Source organism: Phascolarctos cinereus, unplaced genomic scaffold (assembly GCF_003287225.1).
Source record: "Phascolarctos cinereus isolate Bilbo 61053 unplaced genomic scaffold, phaCin_HiC Scaffold_1;HRSCAF=81, whole genome shotgun sequence".
NCBI classification, from domain to species: domain Eukaryota; kingdom Metazoa; phylum Chordata; class Mammalia; order Diprotodontia; family Phascolarctidae; genus Phascolarctos; species Phascolarctos cinereus.
The window spans coordinates 71,692,725-71,709,747 of NW_027555514.1; the positions used below are offsets into that span (position 1 = coordinate 71,692,725).

At 36.7% G+C, this 17,023-nt stretch overlaps 1 protein-coding gene across 14 annotated transcripts in view; it reads right to left on the reverse strand.

Moving 5' to 3' along the window:
* Window positions 1–17,023, reverse strand: part of PARD3 (par-3 family cell polarity regulator) — a 715,544-nt gene that overhangs the window by 587,447 nt on the left and 111,074 nt on the right. For all 14 annotated transcript variants that reach the window (XM_020990444.2, XM_020990445.2, XM_020990437.2 and 11 more), the window contains exon 2: window positions 3,795–3,896. In XM_020990444.2, coding sequence (XP_020846103.1) covers window positions 3,795–3,896 — 102 coding nt within the window. The remainder of the gene's footprint in view (window positions 1–3,794; window positions 3,897–17,023) is intronic.

Sequence of the window (17,023 nt, forward strand, 5' to 3'; positions counted from 1 at the left end):
GAGTACAACATAGGCTCATAAGATTAAAAACTGGAGGCAAAGTTAGGTGTCAGTTAGTCTAACTTCTTCATTTAATGAGAAAGAGATAGGGCTGCAAGTGGCTGAATGACTTCCCCGAGATCACCCAAGATGTACTGCACAGGGCCTCTGACTTTCCACTGGGATTTATCTTGTACAGAAATAAGAGAAAAAGTTCTCTTTATGATGGCAAATTGTTCTAGTTCATTAGTAGTTCTATAACCCCGTGCGAAACAAAAGATAATCATTCCAGGTGACTGCATAACTCTATCTCATAAAGCTTGAAAATAGAGGGCTGGCTCCAATACCCAAATACTCCTTGAATATTTCTCCTTTCCTGAAGCAAGATTAAATATTTGCAATTAGTCTATGCTAACAGAGAAGCCAAAACCTACAAGTCAATGAAAACAGATTTGAAACTGGAAACAAGATGCAACTACTTAATATCAACAAACATGTGGAATATAAACTAAAAGCCTAAAAGTGCAGTTCAGTATTAAATAAGACCTTCATTGAAAGAAACAGTCTCATTTCTTTGTGTCCCTCCACCACAATGCTTCATACACAGTATGTGTTCAGTAAACATTTAGAGATTAAGAAGCATCAAAGTAGCAACCATAATGCTCAGATACTTATTGAATGATATAAAACTGTTTTCCTTTCTGGGCTCTATAATACTGGATTAAATTCAAAGAAAAGTCACAAACATAAGTGAAGGTTTTAAGAATAAGACCTTAGGAGGAAAGGACTAAAAACTGGCATTCTTTGCAGAGGGAAAGAATTCAACTGCAGTATATATATGTGCTTCTCATCTATACTACAACCGGAAAAAAAAAAGGCAGAAAAGATGTATTTAATGTGATCAATTCATATATTATTGAGCAACCATTATCAAATTTGACAACCTGTACTACTATTTGATGATATGTTCGTTTTAATCATCATGTTCTTCCTGTTATCACAGATGACCAGGAGGTAGCTATAAATACAAGGAAGAAATTACTAACTGGGAAGGTTGTTGAATACTGCATATGTTCCTGGGAAGAGTGACCCAGTCATAATCTTTTAAAAATAATAAAAAGTTGGATCTGGCTTACATGATTTAGAGAGAATGTCACTTGGAAGCAGATAGGGTAGACTCCAAATTATATTCTATATTGTCCCATTCCCAAATACTATGATACTAGAGTTTCAATTTCATTAAATTTCAAAAGCCCGTGTTTTAAAAGTTGAATTCTTCCAAGATCCTCAGAATGCAGATACTCTTCTCCCACTTTATTGCTATCTATCTAGGGGCTACACAATTCATTTCAGGTAGTTAGATAATTTCTGAACTTTTAATCATTTATTCTAAATGTTTATGTCTAAAAAGTTTATAATAAAGTTAGTAAGACTGTACCATTAAAATGATAGCAACTACAAAGTAGTTACATGCCTAGCTCTTCCAGGGTTAAAAGACTTGAAATGTTTGAAGGGGTTTTTTTTAATGTTTATGATATTTTGCTATTTCATTTCCCCAGGGCAACTGAATTTGAATTACATCTCAAATTTGCCAAGTGCCAATATTCCCCTCCTCCTTCCCAAATATTAAAAGACATAGAGAAAGGACACTGAATATATGCTCTGTGGAGGTTTTATGGGAAGACAAACAATAAACACATAAAATGGAAAAGCATGGGTGGAGAGAACCCACATCACTGAGATAAATGATCCATTCAAGTATTTAGTACTGTAGGACCTTACATGCCTTAAAGTATCTCCAGTTTCAGGTGAGTCTAATATGATCTACATGTGCTGTGTCCTTTCTGAATAAACTGCAGTGAAAAGAAGTGAGGGTGCTCCCATCCCTGGCCCAAAGCTCAGTGTAACAGAAGAAAGTTGACTAAACAACATTTTCTCAAGCGTGACCTTAGTATTTATCCATGAGTCATAGACCAGAAGGCAAGATGCAGCCAGTGAATAATCCCCAATCACATGCTACATTTTGGAAGGGAGGGGAGATTTTTTACTAGAATATATCTCCTAAACAATTTCGCAATAATAAGGAAACATCAATTCTGACAATGTTTATACCAAATCCTATCCTGGCAGGCATGAGCAAATCAAATCTCCTAAGAACTGAGATAAATCGATTTTTTTTTACTTATATATTCTCTTATAGAATAAGTGATTTGGTAAATATCAAAGCTCCAGGGCTTTCAAAAACATCATGTGGCTTGCATGTTATTTGCAGGCTTGCAAGCTAAAGCTTCAATAGGCTAAAAATTTTTGCTGACTAGTTCTGTAGCTTCAGAAAAAGTTTCATTTTAGTACCAGAGGATCACCTGAGGATAGCAAAGCTATTCAATACTTGGAGCAGCGCTATTCAATACTTGGTCAACTAGAGAGCTCTGCTTGAGTTAACAGTATTAGTATTGGAGATAAAATTATCATCTTTCTGCCTCCTTCACTTCCTTGCTGTGCAGCCTAACAGTTTTATTTCACTGACTCCATCCATAGACCAGTGTTATTCTGAAGAAAACATGTTATTACAGAAAGATATTTCCTAAGAAAGTTGATCTGTCTTATAAACATTAGACAAGATTTTCATCTCCTTGCAAGAGCAAAGATTCAATGCTTAATGTTGTTTACACCTAGAATTCTATCCAAAACACAACATTATGAAAAGCTTGTGGCCTGCTTCCATTTCTTAATGTATCATTATCATCATCATCTTATCTGCTGTTGATGATGAAGAAGAATGTGCAGGCTTTGAAGTCAGCTACTCCAATGCCCTACCCAAAACAAATTCTTGACATTGGGGCTACTCCTTCACATCCCATCAACAAACACAATGAAATGAGAGAAAAAAAGAGGCACAAACTGACAGGACCTTGTCTGTGGACCACTGTATTCATAATACAGAAATTCACTGATGAAACAAACAGTGAGCAGTCCTTTTAAAGCAGATGATATTGAGGTGTGTGTTTAATTTAGCAAATAAGACCTACTCAGTTAAGGCACTCTCATGGATATATAGATGAATAAGCCATGACTTCAGGGAATTTATAATCTCATAGATAATTTAAATGCTGCCAACAAGTCAAATATGCTAACAGCAACGGAAGAAATTATAGCCATTTTCTGGAAGTTAGGCAAAGCATGTTAGAAAAGACTGCTTCAGCCTTTGATTCATTAATTAAGTTTGCAGAAAGACAAGTGTTGGTTGCACTATTCAAAACAGTAACCACACCTTCCTCACTTCATCCCCTTTATGAGAGAAAGATAAAAATCAAACTGACATCAGGGAATCTATCTCAATAGTTAGGGGTCCAACTTCTTTGTTGGGGGCAGCATGCATTGAGCCGTTGGTGTCACAATTTAAAGCTACAATCACATCTTTCCACAACAACAATAATTGGATTACATTCCATATACAAATAGAATATTAAGTAGGGAGTTATAGGAGCAGAGATCAGAGAACAACCCTAAATTTCCAAAAGAAGTTTAAATTATGTTCAACATATTCCGTTGAAGAAGTCAGGCAAATGAACAATACTCAAGTAAGTTGCAGTATTTTTTAAAAAATGAAATACAAGTTGCAATACTTAGACAGATAGTTCTCAAAAAGCTGAAAAATTCAGCCATTCAGGTTGGTGCATTCTCTAAGCAGGGTTTGTTTTGCTGTGATTGGTACAAACAGGTCACGAGACTATGAATAATCACAACCTTATTTCATGTCCTCTGTGGCTAACACAAGAGTCAGTTCACCATACTTTCTTTCACTTCATACTCACTCTGTCTTTGTCATCAGCTACATCACAGAGGGTGTCATCCAGGTCAAGGATCCCACCATCACCATGCTCCAAACGATGAACTTTTATCCAATAATTTGGATCCTACAAAAAAGAACACAAATAATTAATATCTTTGGGAGGACATGCTATAAGGCCATTTAACAAATCAGATGAGGGGAAAAATAAAATGTCCTACTTTTAAAAAGGAAATAGGCTGTCATACTTATAAATCACCAAAACTTCAAGCATCTTTATATCCATGAAATTCACTGCATTCCCCTTTATTTATTTGTTCACTAAATGCAGCAAAGTGCTAGGGGTGTGGGGGTTTACTGGCTCCCAATCTGAATTGTTACATCTTGTTAAGGCTTTACTGAGGTGCTATCTCCTTCAGTGTAGTCTTCCTATATCTTCCTAAAATTTTCTCAGAGAACCTTTTATTTGTCTCTGTCCTCTGCTCCCGTAACTCCCTACTTAATATTCTACTTCTTTGTGTGCTTCAAAATACCCACTGGAGCTTGTCTTGCTACTGCTTCATTTTTGTCTTTGTATGCCTAGAGTTACGTACAAGTTCTCTGAACTCAGTAGGTGCTAAATAAATGATTGCTTCATTTAAATGACTCAGATACATAAGAAACATGCAAAATCTCAGGAAAAGGTATTAGTTGTTTTCATTTTTTAACTTTCAAAATATATGATTGTCATGTTATGAAATATTCTTCTAGAAATTAATATGAACAATACACTTATCATTTTGAACTCTTTAAAATTACAAAATAAATATTCCTCACATTTAAGTCAAGGTGCTGTTTGGTTTGGGATTTATTTGTCGGGTTGTGATAGGGCAGGGAAAATGAGATGAAAAATCAAGGAGAAGGGATTATAGATTTTTTGTCATCAAATGTTTTTTACATATTTCTATGCTTTTAACAATCATCATAAAACACAAGGGTCCACTGCTAGGTTTATACTCCAGGCAGAAAGAAAGGTCCCATATAGTGAAAAAAAAATTAATTACAACCCAACTTTGTGGCAGTATAGAACTGGAAACAAAGACATACAATTGGGAAATGGCTAAATAAATCATGGTGTATTTGTGTGCAGACTATTAGTACACCATAAAAAAGTGACAAATATGAATAATTCAGGGAATCATGAGAAGATTTATATGAACTAATACAAAACCAATGACTATGACAAGGTATATGGGAACAATAAAACAAGAATGAAACTGCACTGTAAAATTGCAATGATCAAGCTGGTTCCGGAGACAAACTGACAAAATCTCCTCCTTCCCCTCTTTTCAGAGGTAGCAGACAAGAAGTGAGCAATAATGCCTACACAGTGAGATGCTATTACATGTTGACTGATTTTGCTGAATCCTCTTTTTTATGTATCTTTGTTACTACAAAATTTATCAGCAAAAATCAAATTTAAAGAATAAATAAGTAAAACATAAGGCTTACTTCTGTACCTTTAAATCAAATTTAATACTAGTGGGCAAATCTGATATGTAGACACCCCATAGTCCTCTGCCTATAATTTTTTTGACAAGAGTTCTCCAAACACGGGTTTCTATTTCAGTTTGTGTGTTAATACTTCTAAAGCCTATCACATGATAGTGCTTTTACTTCGGGTCTGAAGCAACACAATATACAGAAGCAACATCTTTTAGTTTATCGTGGGCAGAGCCACCTATTCTTATTGAAACAATGAACAATGAAAGATGCATATACCCTTCAGTAATGGATACCATTTACTCTTGTGAAAAGCAATATCTAAGTTTAAGTCATCACCTAATTTATGCACAGAGAGTAATGTAAGTATTTGACTGGCACTTTTGTTCATCAGTGTTCACTGCACTCCTAAAATCAATCTAATTCTTCTTTAAGCCTACTGGTTTTCAAGTAGTCCAAGGAATCAGCTTCTGTCTATATAATGTTCACAGTGTGAAATAGATTATCCATGTCTAGGGTTCCGTTGACATTGAGTAGATCATAAATTACTAGGGCGGGGGGAGTCTTAAGTGGAACTACATGCTTAGCATCTCTCTTTCTTCAACAGCCAACTAAGGTACCCCTGAGGGTACCAAGAACAACCTACTTCACAGAGGTGAGCAGGACAAGGGATTGTCCTTAAATAGGCTGGCTGCTATGGCTTTCCAGAAGTCTTTCCCTCATGCAATGTCCAAACAAGCTCCAGAATGAGGTCAAATGTAAAAATCTTATTCGACTTTATTCTGGATCTGAACTTCACCACCCTTTTAAATTATTTTAACCCAAATGGAAGTTGGCCTAAAGCAACAGTTCTATAAGTTCCTTTATACTTCTCAGGCTCTGTCTCTGTCTTATGAGGGGAATCCCAATGTTGCTCCATTTGCATTTTATTTTAGAGCACTCTACTTTCACTGAAGTCATTTCCAAAGAAGTACCAGGCAACAATGAGAATATTTGTCTCAGGAAACCACTTTTAACCAAGAACAAAGGTTGCTTTCTCTTGCTAATAATGTTATCATTAAGTAGGTGTGCAGAGGATAGAGTATTAGACTTGTAGTCAGATAGATATGAGTTTAAATCCAGATCAAACGCTGGCTAGCAGTATGTGACCCCAGGCAACACACAACTACTCTCTACTTTGGTTTCCTCATTTGTAAAATGGAAACAAACAAACAAAAATAGCCCTTATCTCTGCTATGGTTCTTGTGAATGATAAAATGTGGTGATGATAAAAGTTCTGTGCAAATCTTAAATTAGCACATAAATGTTAACTATCATTATCACCATCAGTATTTTTTATATGAGTTATTCCTTTGCTTCCCATTCTTCCACAATTCATCCCCAACAGTACTCTGAGATTAAGAGGCAGTTCTTCCAAAGTGAATTTTTCCCATTGCTACTTATAGCAGTATTGATATACTTGCTTTTCCCAAATATCAGGAACTCAAATGTGTATTGTGTGGCACTAGAGATTTTGCATAGGTTTTCCCCAGCTTTGATGTCTTCCCTCCACTTTATTGCCCACTTACACCCTTGATGCTAGAGGGCAGGTTCCATTTTTTGTATCTGTGTATACCACCACTACCAGAGGACACACTTAGCACTTTAATAAAAACTGTGACAGTAATGATGATGATGATGATATCTGGTATTTATATATTAGTTTTTACAGTTTGCAAAATTCTTTGCATATAGCATCTTCTTAGATACTCACAACCATTCTATGAGCTAAGTACTATTACTATCCCCATTTGACAGATGAAAAAATTGAGGTTTATTTGTCCAGGGTCACATAACTAGAAGTGAGCATGATGTAGAGTAACGACCAATGGACTTCAGTAAGAGAGGCCCTGAATTTTAATCCCAGTTATTTATTTTATAAGTTATATAATTTTGAACAAATTATAAATTCTTTGAGCCTCTATTTCTTCTTCAGTACAGGGAAGACATTGAACTAGATGGCCTATAAGGTCCTTCCAACTCCAAATCTATGAGGTGATGAAATATTGGGTGTAGAATTTGAATCCAGGTTTCCTTGATCCCTAGTCCACTTACTTGTCCACTACTTAACAGTGTCTCTCCACACTGCTGACACTCAAGTATTTGTTGAATAAAGTTAAACTCTGAGGTCTTTGTCATAATGTACATTCCCTTCAAATATCCAAAAAGTAACTAGTTGAGTTATCTTGGGAAAGTCACTTGCTCACTCATTTCCTTATCTGTAAAAAGAGAAATCTGATCTACAAGATTCCTAAGGTCTCTTCAGGATCTACTTATTTCAATATTTGATAAACATCTCTGATATACAGTGTCCTAAAAGCAGTATTTCCCATACCAAAATCACATTTGTGTAATGATAGAGCTTCACTCTTTCTTCTTGGCCACCATTTTAGCTTTTCAATACTTCAGTATTCTACCATCAGTCATAAAAACGGTATCTACTGATGATGGAAAAGAGTCAAAGATTGGAAGATCACATAGCATCTTTCTTGAACTGTGTTTGGGAGAGTTCAGCAGCTTCTGCTCCTGTGGCCCATTTTGGAATTAGCTGGTGAGATTCTACACCAAACACAGGCAGAAATATTGCATATGGTAACGATCTACAGGAAAAAAAACAGCAACCAAATAGGGTCTTTTTAAATCTACTGCCCCACCCATGCCTAGGACACATGAGCAATAGAAAAATCTGATAGATTTCCATGTTACTGAGAACACTGCTTCATGGAACACTGATCTCTCAAGAGAATATCTGTGGGCTTTCATAAACATAGTTCGCTTACAATGAACAAAGGACCTGCTTGTGTTTTACAAGAAAAGCCAAATATCTGATTATGCAAAATTGTTTTCCAGAAAGTTGAAGAATGCTTGTTGATATTTTACTTTGAGGAGGAATGCTTTGAAAAGATTGAAATGATAACAGCAGAAAGATAGACCAAAAGACATTCTTAGCTATTGGCAGGTTGGGGGAAATAACTTCAATTCAACAACCTATTATTAACTTCCAGATATGGATGAAGAACTGTATTACTGCTAAGAATAAATACATAAAAATAAAAAACAATCCCTGCCCTCAAGCAGCTTACAGGCTTCAAAAAGCCAACAGGGTAACACAATGGAAATAATAATGGATTTGGAGTAAGAGGATTGAAGTTCAAATCCTAGCTCTGAAACTTACTACCTCTGTGTGATCTTGTACAAATCACTTTACATCTCCAGACCCCAAGTTCCTCACTGATAAAATGAATAATCTCTAACTTCCCTTCCAATTTTACATTTGTGATCCTCTGAATATCCATCTGTTATTTATCATCATCATTATCTAGGAGAGGCATCAGAGCAGTAGACAGCAGTCCTCAGAGCTAAGAATGTTGTTGTTGTTGCTGAGTAATTTCAGGAGTGTCCAACTCTTTGTGATGCCATTTGGGGTTTCCTTGGCAAAGACATAGGAGTGGTTTGCCATCTCCTTCTCCAGAGCTAAGAATACCTGAGTTCAACTGCCATCTTTGATGTAAAAGGGTTGTCTGACCTTAAATTGCTTGATTGGAGGAGTTTTCTCCTGCTACACCAATCACTAGTCCACTCTCTATAATTATCCTATAATTTATGAGGTCTAGTATGAGATTTAGTAAGACGTATGCCCAGAATTGTGATAAAATAAATGTTTCAAAAGTACTAAAGAACTATTCATTTTAAAAGACTAATTAAGACAACATATAGAATCACAATATCAGAGTTGGAAGAAAACTCAGAGATCATCTGTACAATGTACGACTAAGTAAGGAATTCATTCTAAGGAATCCTCAACAAATAGTTATTTAGCTACCTCTGGAAGACATCTAACAATGGGGGACATACCATCTCCTTAAGGCAACCCACTCTACTTTTCACACATAGGACTGAGACAGAAAGATTTACTGAGGGACTAATAAAGTTCTGTCTTTTTAAGTTATTAGTAGATAAGCTTGCCTGGAGCAGGTAACCTCACTATGTAAACAATCAACTATGAATACTCAGCTTATGTAAACACAGATCAGTGGCCCCAAGAAGGGTCACCTATGTTCACAGTCCAGCTCTTTTGGCCTCACATCAGTTCTCAAATTCCTGGTCAGGAATGTAGACATGTCTCTGATTAGTACAAAGACCAGTGACTAAATGACTGCTCAACTCCAGGAGACCAAAGGAAGAGCAGTTCTGCTGCACCCACAGGTGTTAAAATTGGAGAAATTTTGGGGGTTAGCTATTGGATAGGGGAGGCCAGGAATTGGGGCAGAAAGTTTTCTGAGGATTCTAGGAAGATAGACTTGGTCTCCTGGCAGGACTCCAAGAAAATATCTTATCCCAAAAATGTTCTCCTAACCAAAAATTATTTATTTAGTCAAACTGCAACAATTTCACCAATTATTTAGATAACTAAATTCCTCTTTGGAAAATGAAAATGTTCTTAGGAGGCATCACATATACTAAGTGTGAATAAGTACTTTCGTTTCTAACACCTACTTAAGATCTAGCTACAATAAAGAAAATGAGAAAACAGAACTAGAATTGCTACAGCTAAAAGAAATATAAGTGAACCAGAGTGCCCAGAGCTCTGAGAAGATGTAGCTATGGAGACCAACAAAATGTCCAATTTCAAATCTTGCCTAGGACTGAGTTCAACTAATACCCTGCAGAGAAGATGTCTTGAAAACTGTTTTTGAGACTTCACCCTCCTGAGAGAGTAAATGAAAGGACTGTGTTTCCCATTTCTAGAGTAGTCAGATATTATTGAGGATAGTTAAAGTTGATTGAGAGTAATGTTTTTCACTGTGATACATCAATGAAATATTTAATCATTTCTTCTGTTGTTTACTGCAGAGTCAATAAAATGAGTAGCCAGTAAGATGGATGGTTATTGAAGCCTATGAGACTAGAGAGCTTAATATTGAGAAAGAAATCAAAGGTCATGGGGAAAGTTTCTCTATTTTACTTAACAAATTGGAGTGGCAGATTTGAGGTTAATAAGAGATTGTGCATTTCTATTAATCTTGAAAAAATATGAGAACATACCCTTTGTTTGCCTTAAAACTTACAGATGAGAATCAATAAGGAAAATGACATACTAGCAGCTAAAAAGAGCAATGATCATCCCATACCCAACCCAGACTCCATGTAGGCTATTTCTCCCAACCCCTGCTATATAGGAAGGGTGAAAAGGGACTTGTTCATAAAATTTCAAACTATACAAATGGGGAGAGCCTGAGAAGTAAATGTGAAACAAAAGGAAGCATTACTTCATTGCGCAAAATTATGAAATCTTATACACAAACAGGTTTAAATTAATTGCACTCCAAGTAATTAGAGAAAAAAGTATATTGTTTTAAGGAAATCAAAAAAGACAGCTATATCGTTCTCCAATGACCTACTCTGACGACTATCATTATCAAGTGACAACTTGACTAAATGAGACATTTATAAATCATTTTGTAAACCTTAATGCACTATGTAAATGCTCACTATTATCATTATCTGAGACAGAAAATGTAGCTGTAACGATTATCATCCAATGCCATCTAAAACTGAATATGACATAAGAAATGGAATCTACCAAGTCTCTAAACCACAAGGACCACACAATCTCTTAGTGTGCTAGGGAATTATTTGTCAGACCAGAATTTCCCAGCATGCATAATTCTCCCTTAGTTTAAGCTGAATTTTGTGAAAGCTATTAGAATATCTTTTAGAGAAAATGAGCTGTAATTGCCTGAAAGTATCCTTATGACCTACAGAGCAAATGACATTTTTTAAATGGCATATAAGACAGAAAATGTGAACTGCATTTCATTAGCACATTCCTGTAATCTGTTTAAGGAAGCTGTACTAATTCTGCCCTAATTCCTAACCCTAAACATTTTCCCACACTGGAATACTGTGAGCAGTTTTCAAACTAAAACTGAAAAAATGGAGGAAGACCTGGAGAAGAAATACTTAGTACTTTCCCCTCTGAAAAAAAGAAAAGGGAAAAGGGTTGGAAGAGAGCATCAACATTTGCTAACCAGGAGGACTGTACTTGTGCCCCCATATTTTGAGACTACCACTTTTGCCCAAATTTTGTCCTAATTCTCTAATGTGCTCTAAAACTCAACATGTTGGTATTTTTTTAAAGATGAGAATAGTTATTATAATTTACCCCAAATTCTGACATCAATTATTATAAACAAAGGAATAGCTTTAATTGTTACAGAAAGTTTTCAAAGCCCTATTAACATTTTTAGAATCATTCCAAAAGCATAAGAAAAGAAACATTTCCTGTTTTAAAAAATCAAAGGAAGTACACCACTCTGTTGATTCTTTTAGGAAGCATCTCACTTTCTCATGCTAAAAACCAAAAAAAAAATGGATTTTTAAACATTGGGGGTTTTTTTAATTCATTAACCAATAAATATTTGAATGTTGACTCAGATTACTTTTTAAAAAGGTATATTTGCTAAAATCTTAAAGTATCAAGTTCAATCAATCATTAACATTGCAGCTAATGATCATTGTATACATTTCTAATTTGGGACATGCATTCCCTCTAAAGGACTGTTTCACTAAGGATAAGAGGAGACTAGACATAGGGTTGGGGGACACTGAGGAAAGTGGAGGGTTGAATGGGGCTGCAATAGGGAAGATGATTAAAATCCATTAAGGATGACTAAAAAGGCAGCTGAGCAACAGTGAGGGCTCAGCTGGCATTCATTTAGCCTTAATTTAGAATGGAAAAATCTATTTGATTTTTTGTGACTTTCTCCAGTATGAGAGCAAGAATCGAGAAAGGGGGTACTGGGAATTACCCAAGATTGGTGATTAGCCAAGAGGGACTGACAGAAGGTGAAAAGGATAAACAACTGTAGGGTGGTGGTTGGTATACCTTTGAAGTGGAAGGCCATGAAGTAAAAAGTAAGAAGTACTGAGTAAGAAGGTTAAACAAAACCAGAACAAATGCAACAGGAAGAACAGGAAGAAATTAAAGGAGCACACAATAGCTCCGTAGGCACTTGAAAACCAAATTTCCTCATCTCCCTGAATCTTCTTTTCCTAAGGTTAAACATCTTCAGTTGCCTCAATTGCTCCTAAAATAATTTCTCTCCGCTGTGGTTGCCTTCATATAGATAAACTATAGATTTGGTTTTGGGGGGGTTTTTTAAGATGTAGCACCTAAAAAGGAACATACTACAAACATGGCATAACCAATGAAGAATTACAGAAACTCTATTACCTACCTCATTCTGGACACAGTGCACAAAAGCTTAATAAATGCTTGTTGACTTGACTTGGCTGGACACTAATCTTCAATTAACACAACTAGCTCCAAATTAATTGATTTGGTTGCTATATTACAGTGCTGACTTAATGCCCTTACCATCCACTTAAACCCAGAAGTCCTGTACATAGATTGCTATTAAGACACTCCTTACCTATCTTGAAATTCCACAATGGATGTTTTGAAATTAAGAGTGGAACATTGCATTTATCCAATTAAAATGCACCTTTCTAGATTCCACCCTTCATGCGAAGATATCTAGAGATCCCAATTCTGCCATTTAATATCTGAGTTTATCACACCAGCTCTATGTCACTGATCAATCTGGTAAATCTGACTTTTGTGTAGATGTTCATCCACACCACTAACTCAGTTTAATTCCACAAACATTTCAGTGCCTGTGGAATGGAACACTGAAAGAGGTACAATAGAAAAGAAATAGTCCTCTCAAAGAGCTTAGAATCCAATATAAATAAGGCCTGTTCACAAGACAAAATGTAGTAAGTACAGTGGTGAGGTAGAGACTAAGTGAAATTAAAAATAGGAGAAGAGATAAATCATTTTTAGAAAGGTTATCATGGAAGCTTTCATGGAATTTGAAACAGTGGCACTTAATCTGGACCTTGGGGAAGCTAGGTGGTGCAATGAATAAAGCACCAGGCCTGGAGTCTGGAAGACTCATCTTCCTGAGTTCAAAGCCGGCCTCAGACATTTACTAATTGTGTGACTCTGGGAAAGTCACTTAACCCTGTTAGCCTTAGTTCCTCATATGTAAAATGAGCTGGAGAAGGAAATGGCAAACCATTCCAGTATCTCTGCCAAGAAAACCCCAAATGGGGTCATGAAGAGTCAGACATGGCTGAAAAACAACTGAACAACCAATTGGACCTTAAAGACAAGGACTGATCTCAATAATAATTATTAATAACAACAATCATAATAATAATCTCATAAGTATAAGGATTTAAAATAGGCAAAGTACTTTCTTAACAACCCTGTGAATGTAGATTGAATAATAACAGCTGCCCTTTGCTTATCATTTTACAAGGTACTTTATACATGTGCCCAATTCACATGTCAGAAATGTTGTATAATAATTATTCAAGCCAATATTACCTGCATTTTATAGATGAGGAAATTTAAGCTCATAAAGGTTGTGTGACTTGTCCATTAGTGTCAGATGCAGGACTTACACCTGAATCAGTGACTTCAGGGCCAGGACACTTTCTACCATATCAAAACTGACTCTTTCAACAACAAGGAAGATAGAATTACATTTGATTTAATACAGGAAGATATCAGGGAGCATATTGCAGCTTGGCTAAAATGTAGAGTGTGAAGGGAAAGAAAATGAAATAAGACTGGACAGATTGGAGGTGAATTATTGAGAGCCCGTCTAACTAGTTTGTATCTTACCCAGAGATAACAGAAAGTCACTTTGTTTTTAACAAGGAAATTCCAAAGATGCCTATGGCAGTGTAGGGTGGACATTAGGAGACTAATTATGAAGCTATAACTACAGCCCAAAGAAGTAAGTAGGGATTGAACAATGATGATGGCAGTTGGAGAGGAAAAGATGGGACAGATGCAAGAGATATTGCCTGATTAAAATAAAAGTTTAAAAACAACCTATTTTACCAATAAGGAAAAGGAGTCCTTGGGTAAAAGATGGGCAGATGTGCCATAAGATTCACATTCTTAAATCATGATATGATGTATAGCTACAAAGCACTGCCACACAATCCATCCAAAACCAATTTTTAAAAGAATTTTGCACTTATTCCCTAGATGTACAGACAGCTTTGGGCACAAACTTCTCTATCTCACACTACAAAAAAACCATGCAACTGGTCCTCATCTCTCCCCACCCACTCAGGATGACAGTAAACTGATAGACTTCAGAAGCCATCTGGTCCGACCCCCCTCATTTACAAATGAGGAAACTGAAGCCCACAGTAGTTAAGTAACTTGCCCATCTGGAGATGGGATTTGAACCGAGTTCTTCTGACTCCAGAGCCAGGGCTTTTTCCATTGTGCTGCCCTGTCTCTCCTCCACAGTAGCAATGGCTAAAGGATCTGTAGAAAAAGGGACAATAGGTTTGGAGTCCAAAATAGAAGCTGTAGTCAACTAGGAAAATAAAGGAAAATAGTGACTAACTGTCCATTTAACTTTTTTATTAACTTGAAGAAGTATAAATAATATGTAATTTTTAATTATTCTAGACAAAGGTCCCAAAAGGAAGTATAAATTCAAATGAATATTTTGTTTAGTATCCACAATGCCATTCTTCTTGGCCCTGCTCAGTTATGGGAATAAGGAGATGACCTGGAATAGGTTGGTGCTTAGTACCTCTTATGGGACCCACTTGAAGCCTTCCAGTCTGTGGAGTGAGGGAGAGTGACACTATAACTGAAGGTCCTTGCCTAGGATACAGGAAGCTAAATTGAGAGCACAGAAACAGAAAGCAATGTCCAGATTAGAAGGAGATCAACGCCAAAATCAAACAGAATTCAAGGAATAAGAAAGGAGAAAATGAATTAGAGATCGGGCAGGAGTCCAACCCCAGGTCTGTGTTCCTGGTAGCACTCAATTCCACGCAGATATAGGTAAAGAGATGCCTGGATGAGAGTGGCAGATAGAGAGAATCTGGGGTGCTTATGCCCTGCCCCAGGAGGCTGGTTCTAACTTAGTTTCCCAGGAAATTAGTTGAGCTGCATATCTTTCATTGCTACCAGCAGTGTTACTCTCTTTCGCAAAATGACCACATCTGTGTGGTGGAGAAAATCTACTATGTGCCAGCATTGTGCTGTGTGCTGAGAATAGAAAATTAACACCAGCCAAGATCTCTCCCAATGAAGAGCAAAAAATCTCATCAGATCACAATTATTCTATTACCTAGGGTTATGTGTCCATGCATAGTCAGGAACATGATGGTGGAAGTGTTATAAGATGGGTTTTTTTTATTAAACAATAAAAGTTTAATGTTTGACCTAACATTTAGAAAAGAAATAACCCTAAATAATCAACTCCCTTAGGTTATTCACCATCTAACCCAGGCACACAGTCAAAAGAAAACATACCTTTACATATTTACTTTATAAATAATACACAACACCAGAGTCTGACTTAAGTACCAAAAGGAATTTTTTGGCATAGAAAGCAAACCTCAGTGAAACATGGTAAATTACAAGTAGCTCTCTATGAAAGTTTAAAAAAAAAATCCAACAAGCATCTCCTTCCCCACCATTTCCTATTCAAAAAGGCCTCCTTTCATAGGTGTGCTCATGACTCATCTCTTGCACCTGGATACTCCAAACTAAAAAACATCAGAAGCAATTCTAATGGATTTTCACAGATAAGGGACTAACTAGCCTTGCAGTTATGAAGACTAGACTTCAACTGTTCTCTCTGCTCTTTGACAACTATGTGATCACTGGTAAGGTAAAGACCCTAAACTATATGTAAGTTATGCATCAATGCAGGAAGCTAGCTACCTGTACCAACAAAATGGCAAAGGTGGTGTGAAATTCTACCAGTTAGATGGCAGAGAGACAGATAGAACAGTGAATAATGAGAAACAGAATTCACCTCTAATCCTCCCTTGAATCCAATTAACAAAATAGCAAAGTATGAGACTTCTGCCTACCTCAAAGGTCCTTTGGGAAATGGTGGGAAGGAAGCTCTCCAGCTGCATGTGATGGACCCTATATTCACATCCATCACATCCAGTATTCCCAGATGTCCTGGTCAGAGTCCCACAGCAACATAACATCACAAAGCTGAGATCTAGCCAAGGGTCAGTGGTCACTAAACAACTATTTCCATTGATATGGAATACGAGGTCAGAGTTACTTGAGAGGGTGGAAGGAACCAGCTCCCTGACTTCACCTCAAAACCTGCTCATGTCAGAGGTGGGGCTACCTTCTCCTTTCCAAAGTGCTCCTATCACCATCAAGGGAGGATTCTATGATTGTATCTTCAAAAGATTTGCCAAGAGCTAAATGCAGCTCAAGTAAGACCAGAATTCATATAAACAGTGACTATTTGTGATAAAATCGCAAGTGCCATAAAGATTCCAACAACAGAAGAAATGGTAAAACTAGTTTACTCTATGATATATTTCTGAAACGCACAACATGGAAGATGGGGAAAAATGTCTGAAATTCACTCCTCCTTTCCCCCCACCCAATGCTAAGCCCACCCCACATTCCAACACTCAGCTAAAGTCTTCTATCCATCTCAAAGCCTTTCTTAACCACTTCAACCAATGACCTGTCTTCCCTGCTGAATTCCTTTGATAGTTCTTGTCAGTAATACTTGTCATTCATAATTTATAACGCTGTGTTGTTGTTTTACTGTCATCACAGCCAACTAAATTGTAATCTCCTTGACTGCAAGGACTGCACCCTACCCCCAAACACACACATTGCTCAAGGGATCCTGAGGGGAA